The 10,988-nt window shown below is 36.1% G+C and overlaps 2 protein-coding genes across 3 annotated transcripts in view; one reads left to right on the top strand and one right to left on the bottom strand.

Annotated features, from left to right (window-relative positions):
- Positions 1-10,988, bottom strand: part of ripk1l (receptor (TNFRSF)-interacting serine-threonine kinase 1, like) — a 171,643-nt gene that overhangs the window by 33,678 nt on the left and 126,977 nt on the right. The gene's annotated exons all lie outside the window — the stretch shown is intronic.
- LOC109911213 (dnaJ homolog subfamily C member 13) overlaps positions 610-10,988 on the top strand; it is a 71,915-nt gene continuing 61,536 nt past the window's right edge. The window contains exons 1-5 of the mRNA XM_048610279.1: positions 610-628; positions 4,045-4,127; positions 5,032-5,185; positions 8,807-8,910; positions 8,997-9,156. Of these exons, the coding sequence (XP_048466236.1) occupies positions 5,039-5,185; positions 8,807-8,910; positions 8,997-9,156 (411 nt within the window). The 5' untranslated portion in view covers positions 610-628; positions 4,045-4,127; positions 5,032-5,038. The remainder of the gene's footprint in view (positions 629-4,044; positions 4,128-5,031; positions 5,186-8,806; positions 8,911-8,996; positions 9,157-10,988) is intronic.

The raw sequence follows: 10,988 nt of genomic DNA, 5'->3' as shown, positions 1-10,988 counted from the left end.
CTATTGAGTAGATGGGAATGTGGAATTGAAATACACTGGATGCAGATTCAATTGCCCCTTTCTATAGGGAGTTGGGTATATATGTTTGAAAAGGAAAGATTGTCAGTGGGGAAAGTGCAGGGCGCAGGGTACTATTTGGATTGCTGTTTCAAAGAACTGACACTAACAAAGGTTATATGGCCTCTTGCATGGTAAGATTCAAACTACCATTTCAGTTCAAATATTATTGCGACAGGGGCATCATATGAACAGATTACAAGATGAAACACGGCACAATTTAAACAGACATTGTCTTTAGTAATGTAAAAGAATGATGTAATCTTTTGTAAACTATTTTATAACAAGTATATTTCAGGATTGAAGTTTAATGGTTTTATATAAATTTTTAACTATATAAAACTGCCATATAAGATGGAGGGGGAATGCATTTCTTCTCCCCAGAGAATGATCGGCTATTATAATCTATTGAATTGTTCATATAGTCAGTGTTTTTTTTCTCAATTTGTATTAATAAAGTGCTGACCATTGCTTTCTAGAAAATTTAGTTTCACTTTGCTCTAAGTTTTTTACCTTTTTTTTTCTCACGCCGTTGTTGCTATTGATTCAAAAGCAGGACAGGAATAATTTGGTAAGTAAGAGTTGCTTTTTGTTGGTGTATAGTTATGCATGTTGACTTAATGCGCCTGTACTTGGTGTAGTTGCTTTTCTGTACGTTGACCTAGGTTTTGCTAAAGGTTAAGCTGGATGATCCAATGCACTTTTTTTACCTACATTGGTAATGATTTTGTAAAGAAGCTGTCCCTGTCATAGCAATTGTTTTATTTTGTGAAACATGCAGCATAGGAAACGGCTGCTGGAGAGTAGACGAGGATCTGATACTGAAAATGCTGACTTTGCTTCCTCTTCTAAATTGGATCCTTTCATTAAGAAATATGTTGCCCTCACTCAGGACAGGCTAGCAAGACTGACAACTTAACAAAAAAAAAAAAATTCCAGTGAGCATTATGGATTAGATACTTTGTATCCTGACACTGGAAAGATTCTGGGCATGTGTTCTAAGTCCGTTTGATGGATCCCCCTCCTCCAAAAAAAGGGCTATACTCAGGACCAATAGAAGGTCCAATTGGCGATAGTTACATCTGTTATAGGGAGATTAAAGAGCATGTGACTAAGCTGATGTCATATTAACTGCATTTGAACTATTTTATTTCTACCTAATTTATCTGTGGCTGCATGGTCAAATGCGACCCTACCTCTTCAGTCTGTGGGTCAATGTCCTCATCCATGTCAATGTTTGACACCTGGTTGATGGTGACACACACCTTGTCCATTCAACTCTATCAGTAATAGCACAGCATTTGAGCACCTTTGCCTCTGCACTATGAAATTCATCTTATCACGCTTCAGTGCTACATCAATTCTGCATTTTCAGTACCTGGTGTAGCAGTTGCATTCAGCATCTCATGTTGGGATTTGATTTGTCTTTGCCTTATGCTATAACATGGAACGGTGTGCTGATTTAAATGCATAATATAAATAAATAATTTCTGCTTTCAGCACACTTGCTAATCTGGTGGGTAATTGCAATAATTTAGAAGTGTTTTGTTCCCCTTACATTTTTTTAAAAGCATTGCTTGAAATATTTGTGTGATAACTTGGTGCAATTGGATTTACTACAGCTGAAGATGAATTTTCACAATGTAAGGCATTTTTAATCAGTCATTAATACTTGAGTAACCTGATTTTAAATGGCTGCAAGTCAACTTCACAAAATGCACAAATGTTTACCAGATGTTTTGGACTATCGTGGTCAGTTTTTTGTAATATTTAAACATTGCGTTCTAAAGCTATTAAATTGTGCACTGTATCCAAAGAAAATCTAAATTTATAGCCACCTAATTTGTCTGAAAATGAGTGCATATAATGTAATCTGCTAGTGGTGAATAAATCATTCTAGTAGTTTTCAGTAGACAGGACTGACTTTTCTAAACTGGCAGAAATTTGTGTTGCACTAAATGTAGTTGGTTAAAAGTTTCACAAATCAGTTGCATGAATTACATTGATTTTGATCCTTTGGTACCAAATAACCCAGAATAACGGTGGAAACTCTACCTCAATTACTTGTAGGCATTTGTCAAGCAGCCTTGATCTGACAGTATAAGGCAAAGAACACTTTAAGCTCTAAAATAATCTTAATATCAAGTTCCTAGTGTTTGCTGCTTCTCCAGAAAGAAAATTGAACTGTGGTTGTATCTGGAGCTTGAATAAATAAGCATGTTGAATTGACATGGTTAGGGTCTTCGTTCTTTTGAACTTTTAACCTTTCTGTTTTTCATTCTGTAATTCCTTAGATTCCTTTAATGTCTTGGGATGCAGACCAATCTATCAGATCTTTTAACTTGCTTGACTCATTCAATCAAATTATGGTTAATCTGAATCTTAACTCCACTTACTGCTTTGATTTTCTAAATACCCATTGCTGAACAATTCCAATTCCTGCTTTAAAGTTTTCGGACATAGTCTCGACAACATCTTGGAGGAAGGAGTTTCAGATTTCACTACCCCTCAAGTGAAGAAGTGCCCCTGTAGAATTACTAAATGGCCTAGTGTAATTTAAAGGGTTATAACCCCTTTTCTAGACTTAACCTACCTGAGGAAATAGAACAGATGGAGACAGGCTATCAACTACCTTCATCATAAAACCACTGATTCCTATACTAGAATAACCACTGAAGTGAATGTAGGTTTACCATAAGCAGCCCATTCTCATTTTGCTCTTCTGGCCTAGGTATCATTCAGGCGAATCTATATTTCCCCAATTTAATATCTTGTCCTTAAGGTGCAGTGCTCTGGGTGAGGTCTAAACAAACTTTTTGTATAGATGTGACATAACTTCCTTTGTGTGTTGAGACCCCGTAGAATAAGAGGCATAAATTTCATTAAGTTTTTTTTTCGCTTATGAAGGATTTTTTTTTTTGTATTTGAATTCCTTGAATTTATCTGCTCTCCCACAGTTCCTACTTTTTCATCTTTTTAAAATGTTTTCTTAAAGTAAGAGGGGGGTGACTTCACACATACCCACATTAACCTTCAATTGTCACAGTTTCACCTAGTCAATGTATCTTCCCTGTCAATGTTCTATTGCTTTATACTGTTTACTGTGTCACGTCTCTTTATATAGTCAGCAATCTTGGATGTATAATTCTATTTCTTCTTTTATCATTTATAATTAAGAATAAATAGAGAAGTTGAAGTCCCAGCAAAGACCCCAGCATCACTACTGATCAAATACTGCCAGTTTGTGAATACCCATTATCCATACTGTCTCCTATCTCTTAGCCAATTCCCTGTCCCTTTTTATAGAGGCATGTCTGCAATTCTATGCATGCTTTTTTGTCTTTAATATCTTATGCGCAACTTTATCGAATGCCTTCTGGAAGTCCAGGTACATAATATCCACAGATATTTCTTTAACATCTGTCACCTCAACATTAACTAGACCAAATTGATATTTTACCATTCCATCTTATCTTTAAGATCAGCTGCATTACCCAAATACTCAGCCACCCTGTTTCTGTTTTATTTTTTACAAAACTGAAAATACTTGATGGGCATGTATTGAGGAAAACTGTGGTTCGCAACAAGCTTTTTCTTTCTTTTGGATGGTAATAGCTTAATAATGAGTCCTGAATCTTAGTGTAAGAAGGATAATACGTCAAATAACTTTGATTGTTCAAAGTCTTTGATTTAACACACAGACATTGCAAATTCTAAAACCTTTATTTAACAATCCTTAGAGGCTTTATTTTCAGATTCCACATCCAGAATTTCACTTTTTTTTTAAGGTTATGGTAAGTTAATCATAACGTTCTTACTGAGAAACACTTTCAAAATATAACCTCAATTGTATAAGCATTAAGCACCCAAATTGGAGAATTAGAGCTGAATTCTATTGTTATCTGCCTCATGAGTAGTTGTAAACTTGCATGTATCAATATTGTTTTAACCAATGATTTAACGCCAATTTCCTTCTTTGATTTATAGAATGCCAACCAAAAACCAGTTGTTCTAAGAAAAAGGCGACAAAGGATTAAAATAGAAGCAAACTGGGACCTCTTTTACTACAAGTAAAACATGCTTATATTTCAAACTGTAACTTTCATTTCCCTCCATGTATTAGGAATGAGTAGTAGTTGAAACGTCTGCTGTTTTGCTTTCTCACTCCTCTCAGGAAGCTGTGGCTAATACTGCAGTGTGCTCATCTGGATGCCTTTTCGTGAATTAATGGGTTGCGTATGAATTTAATAAAAACCGAAAGAACCGTGTAGATGCTGTAAATCAAAAACAAGAACAGAAATTGCTGGAAAAGTTCAAGTCTGGTGTCATCTGTAGAGAAAAATCAGAGCTAACTTCTTGGGTCAAGTGGCGTCGACCTGAAACGTTAACTCTGATTTCTGTCTATAGATGCTGCCAGACCTGCTGAGCTTTTCCAGCAATTTGTTTTTGTTGCATATGAACGTGTTTGGCTATGGACCGCATTTGTCTTGTGCTGATGTACTGTCAGTAGTGAAACTAAACTTTTCTGGAAGAAATATATTTCTGATAACTTTATCTTGCAGGTTATTTTACAAGGAGCTTTTAAGATCCTTCAGGCATACTTGAACTTTACTAATGTATTGAATAACTCAGCCACGCTGCTTCTGTTTTATTTTGTTCAAAACTGAAAATACTTGATGGGCACATATTGAAGAAAATTGTGGTTCATAACAGGCTTTTTTTTTTAATTTTTGGATCGTAATAGCTTAACCATGAGTACTGAATCTAACTAAAGAATAAGAAGGATATGTCAAATAACTTTGTTCAGAGTCTTCGATTTAACACACAGACATGGGGAAGTATTTCATGTCTATAATTAGCTTATTTTTGATAGCTTAGCTTAGTTATAGGAAATGATGTCCAAGTATAGTTAATATTCTAATTTTCATAACTTTATTAAACAAATTGAAATAAAAGCTTTTCTTGATTTTTCAGATTTCAGATGGATCATGCCAAATCTAACTTAATCTGGAATTACAAAACAAGAGAAGAATTAAGAGATGCATTTGAAGCAGAAATAAGGGCTTTTAACATTGACAAGGAATTGGGAATTGCTAGTGTTATTTCTTGGAATCACCAGGAATTTGAAGTAAGAGAAATTGATTTTCTAGCTGAAGTTATTAAATGCAATTGTTCATTTTATTCTTTCTATCAATCTTAACCAAAATTTAGTTAATATTAACCCTGGTTAATATTCTGAGGTAAGAGTTTGAACCCCATCATGGCAGGTGGTGACATTTGAACTCTGTAGAAGTCTGGAATAAAAAGCTAACCTAATAGTGACACTAATCGCTTTTGATTTGTTGTAAAAACCCATCTGGTTCGTTAATGTCCTGTTTAGGGAAGGAAATTTGCTACGCTGATTTGGTCTGGCCCATGTGATATCAAACCCACAGCAATGTGATGGACTTCCAACTTTCTTCAGAGCAATCGGGGACGGGCAATTAATGCTGGCATAGCCGGTAATCCCACACCCATGAATGAATATATTAAAATGTTTTATACTGGACAGATTTTGACTACTGTTACCAATATGCAACTCGGTCTAAATTTTTCTTCTATTATCTGACCACCCACACATTGCATCAGGAAAACAAATGCAATGCGTCTGACCAGGTATTATATGAGCTGTGGCCTCAGAAAACCAGTTTAATTGTGTCCAGAATGTGGGGCTTTGATAAGATTGGTACGTCTAGGAAAGAAACTGGACTAGACTGAATTTTTGGAATGGTTCTCACATTATAGACATTGGCTTTCAAATCACAATGTGTGATAGCAGCAAAGTTACATCTTGCCTCAAACAGCTGTGGCTGAGAGTATTTTTCACCCGAGACCAATATACAAAACTGCCTTGGGAAAGTTTGTTTCTATTAGTTGAAGGGTTATTGATCAGCAGTAGAACAGGTCTGTCATCTTAAATTAGCTGCTTTATGCCTTACTGTACCATTTGGCAATGTAACACTCCTCCGTACTGCATTGATGGGTTAGCTTCAGTTTTGGAATAGGGTTTGAACTCTCACTTAGAAGTGAGCTGATGCTTAGTATGCAGCTTTGGCTGTAGGAATGTGTTCTCGTAACTGACCTCCAGATAACAGCTGCTTCACATCTTAGTTTTCTAATTAGTTACATGCTGGATTTTGACAGTTGAAGGGCAACACCAAATCGTTAGATTGTACCAATCAACTAAATCATGTCAAATGTGATATACCTTGCTTACCCCTTACGTGCTTAACTTGGGTCCTTGTGTGTAAAGCTTTGGGGGAGAAAAGACACATACTGTAAAACTGGTTTCCCCCCGCCCCTTTTTTAAAAAAAAAAGTCGGCGTGTTAGCCTTTCTCCATGAGGCAAAAGATTGTACCCATTTCTTCCAGATGAAGCATGCAAATTATACCTGTCATTTATAAAGTGTGGAATCTTGTATGTTTTTCAACTTTATCCTACCACCTTCAAATATATGTGCTTAAATGTCCAGGTGTCTGTTATATTCCTTTTTATACCATTTAATTTATATTGCATCTCTTTTTTTTTTCTTCCAAATACATTACTAGCTAGTCATGATTTGAAGCTGAATTGGATTCTACTGTAACTAACCAGTTTTTAATATTGTTTGGAATTGAAATCTAATCCTCTAATTCCCGGATTTGCCTTTGCCATGGTTTGTTCCACAATTGTGCTTATGATTTGTCTTGAGAATCAACAAGAACATTCTTAAGGTATAATTTGTTACTATGAAGGGTTAAGAACAACTGACTTCAAGCTTAATTTGCATCTTGTGCTAAGAAAAGGAGACTTGGTTTAGTTTCATTTTTGTGTTCTTGGGCTTGTGCAAGAAGTTTTAGAGGTCTGTTTGTTCGCATACATTTTAATGAAGTTTCAGCAAAAGTAAAGGGGGGGAAAAGAAACTCCTATTTCTCAGCAACAGGAGTCCAATTGCATAACGAGAAATGCAGAGAGTTGGTCAGGTCAGTATGTGTGTCAGAGTGTAAAACATTGCAGAAAAATGAAAACAGGGAACTTGTGAATTTGTTCTGAAATGGATTGCATAGTTACGATCCCGGCTGATGATACTGACCAAGACAGATTCCAGAGTGGAACCTGACTTGTTTGACTAAGTTTTATATTTGCAGTTTGGATACCATGGTAGTCTGTAAGCATATAGACAAGAGGCTGTCCATATACTTTTAATACAAGAATATTGAAGTTCCTTTAACACAAAAGGAGAATTTTTCTAAGCGGCTATAGAAGAACCAGATGAAATGTGTCTTATTACAAATATCAAAAATAAAGATTCCACCCTTTTTACCCTCAACCTTACAGATTCTTGAAACTCAGTGAAGGGTTGCCCTGCTTCCACTTTAAAGGTTCCTTTTTCAGTTGGCATGGCTGTACTTGGTTTGTTTCTGGCTAACAACTTTATTCACTGCTATCTTTGGGCAATGTTTCTTCCGGAGACCCTTAAGTGTGCTGTGTTATCAGTTTATTTATTTATTTATTTATTTATTTCTTTCTCAATATGAGTTCCTTAAGTTTCTCTTCCCCAACCTTCTAATTTTGAAGTTTTGTCTTGCTGACGTTAAACCACCCCCTTATTGTCTCTGTCTTGGCAACAGTCCATTTCCTTCCCTCTCTTCTACCTTTTTTTTTCTAAATATTTTTAAAGCCTCATTCAAAAGATATGTAAATGAGTTCCAGACATGCTAGAGCCACTCAACCCTAAATGATAATTTGTCCTCCCTTCCTTAACTCACATTATAGAAATACAAATCAAACTTAAATCTATACATGATACTGCCCAATCTGAAACCCAAACTTCCATATAATACATCATGAACCTTGCACGATAGTAAATTTAGTTTGCAGTTTGTTTTCAATGTCTTGGGGAGAGATCGGATGAATAAGATGAGTTTCTGGTGACTGCACAGATTTGTGGAAAGAAACAATGTTGTAGCTGTCCCATCTTGAATCTGAGCAAGGAAATTCAGTGTGGACGTGGTGTCTTCACTAACATCTGGGTCTTTGAGGATCTTGCTGGAATGAAAGGAATAATGAGAGTCTTTTTTTTTTGATATTTCTAGAATATTTTTAAACCTCCCCTTGCCCAATGTAATATAGTTCATAGTCTTTTTTAGAACTTTGTTTAATGCTGTATTCTTAGTTAAAACTGGCATCGACAGCTTCTTAGGAATGTGTTCAGTAACTGATCTCCACAATATTAACAATCATCCATGAGGAGCTAACAAACCTCTGGGATCTGACTTATTGAGTATTAATACCAGCTGGGATTTTTTTTTTTTTTTTTTTTTAAAACTTTGTCTGCTTGAATATTTAAAAGCTCACAAAATAAAATCAACACTTTGGCTTGATTTTGAACTTTTAGCATTATTTGGTAGGTTTCTACTAAAACTGAAGAAAACTTATTACACTGACCAGCTAAAACTAAGTGCCCAGAATTTTCCTATGAAGGCTGTAATGCTATTGCCCATTTTTATTTTTTGCTTGTTTATACTTCTGTTAATTTTGTCTGTGGTTTTGCTTGTTTTTGTCGTTTTGCCCATTTTTTGGTTTTGGCTTTGCTTGTTTTGTTTTCTTGTGTGCTATCTTCCTTGGAAGAATCCATTTTGTGACGTCTGATTTGTCAGCTACTGCAGAGTGATGCTGCTAATTTTCGTTTCTATGGAGATTTTCAACTCTCTTTCACCTTTTGTTCAGGTTAGGTATGAGTGCCTTGCAGATGAAATCAAAATTGGAGATTATTATCTACGCCTATTGTTGGAGGAAGGTGAAAATGAAGAGACGAGTACAATCAAGAGATCGTAAGCCTGAATTCCTGTAACAAATTTCTTTGTTTAATTATGTTTCTCCCTTTTATACCTTGTTTCAATGTGTGCATTTATTGCAGGTATGAATTTTTCAATGAGTTGTATCATCGCTTCTTGCTTACCCCTAAAGTGAATATGAAGTGTTTATGTTTACAAGCTTTGACCATTGTTTACGGCAAATGCTATGAGGAGATAGGACCATTCAGTGATACTAAATACATTGTTGGAATGCTGGAAAGGGTGAGCACAACAAATCTTTTGAACTTTGTTCTTGTTAGCTTAGCGCATCTCTTAGACATGCTGCGTATGGAACCTAATTTTCTCAATGGTACCAATTCAGTATTTTCATTGCAGTAGCATTTAAGACACAGGTTGTTCTAGTCTTGGAATTTCAGACTTGATTTTCTTCCTGCCAGAACTATGCTCCTGAGGATTACATTGGACCAATTTTATTTCGTTATGTTAGAACTTTGCAACTAAAAAATAACTTTTGAAGTTGTTAATATGTTATACACTTTGCAAAATGATATCAAAACTTCTTTTGAACTGGGTTTATTTTAGCTGTTTATCAAGGAATTTATTTGAATGTTTCCCTCCATGTGTGGTGGGATGACTTGTGTATGTTTTAAAGGCTGCCCCTTTTTACTATGCGTTTGGACATGCTGGCTACTACTTAATCACTCTGTGGTCTGACTCTTCACAAAACACCTTTTTGTTCAGGTTAGATACAATTCCATTTAGATGAAATTAAAATTGGAGGTTATTATTCACATCCTGTTGTTGAAAGAGGATGAAAACAAAGATACTGGTACCAGCAAGATATCTATAACTTCTTTATTTATAAGTATACTTTGGCTCCTAAGATGTCAGTGAAAATCATTGATATATTTAGTTCATGATTCAAATGTATTTTGTAACAAAAGGAATTGAGGTTTTTTAACCAAGTGGCCTCTCCCTGTTCCTGTTTTCTTAGATTCTTTGTGCAGAAATTTAATCTAATCTAACCTAACCATTTTTTTCTCTGCGTGACAGTATTTGGAAATGTCCGTGCTAGTTACCCTGTTGCTAGGAAGCTGTAGAGTTTATGCTGAAGGAATTGGAATTCAACCAATTGCACCATCATGGAAACTCTTACCTATTTAAGCATACAGTTGGGTGGCAATGGACTATAGTATTATCGCTAGACTGTAAATCCAAAGGTCCAGGTAATGTTCTGGGGATCTGGCTTCAAATCCTGTCATGGCAGATGATGGAATTTGAATGCAATAAAAATCTGAAATTGAGTCCAATGAATCCATTTTTGATTTTTCAGGAAAATCCCATCTGATTCACTAATGTTCTTCAGGCACCCGTGACTTCAGACCCACAGTAATGTGGTTGACTCTTAACTGGCCACTGGGGTTAGGGATGGCTAATACTGGCTCAGCCAGTGGTGCCCATATCCCATGAAAGAATTTATAAAAAAAAAAGTAGGGTACCACCCAGATAACTAAAGGGTCAGTTAGCTTCGTGATGCCAACAGCGTGCGTTCAACTCCCCCACGGGTTGAGTTTACCATGAAGGACTGTCCTCTTCAACCTCTCCCCTTGCCTGAGGCATGGTGACACTCCGATTAACCTACAGCTATTCAGTCTGTCTTTAACCAGAGAGCAGCCTTATAGTCTGGTATGGCTATGGTGACTCTAACATTTCTACTGTCCCTTTAAATAGCTTTGTTTTGTATTGGTTTAACACTGGCTTATTTGTTTTCCCCTTGCACAGAGGAGCCCTGTTCTGAATTTTGTATCTGCAAATGGCTTCTGACTTTGTAATCAACTTCATAGACTGAGAACTTTTGTGTTTTAAATTCTGATGTAGACTGATTTTAGAAAATTTGATCATGGGATATAGGTATTGCTGGCTAGGTCAGCATTTATTGTCCACCCATGATTGCCCTTATAGGTGCTAGTTAACGTCAATTCAAGAAGGCAGAGGTCTGTGGGTGTGAGTGTGAGGAGGTGGGTGCTGTCAACAAGGGAATTTCATAGCTGTGGGAATTTCATGCTATGCACCAAATGGTGTCCTGGCATGTG

This window comes from Rhincodon typus, chromosome 2, assembly GCF_021869965.1.
Source record: "Rhincodon typus isolate 14 chromosome 2, sRhiTyp1.1, whole genome shotgun sequence".
NCBI classification, from domain to species: domain Eukaryota; kingdom Metazoa; phylum Chordata; class Chondrichthyes; order Orectolobiformes; family Rhincodontidae; genus Rhincodon; species Rhincodon typus.
Note: the sequence above shows the minus strand (reverse complement) of the source record. Positions and strands in the feature narration are given on the sequence as shown.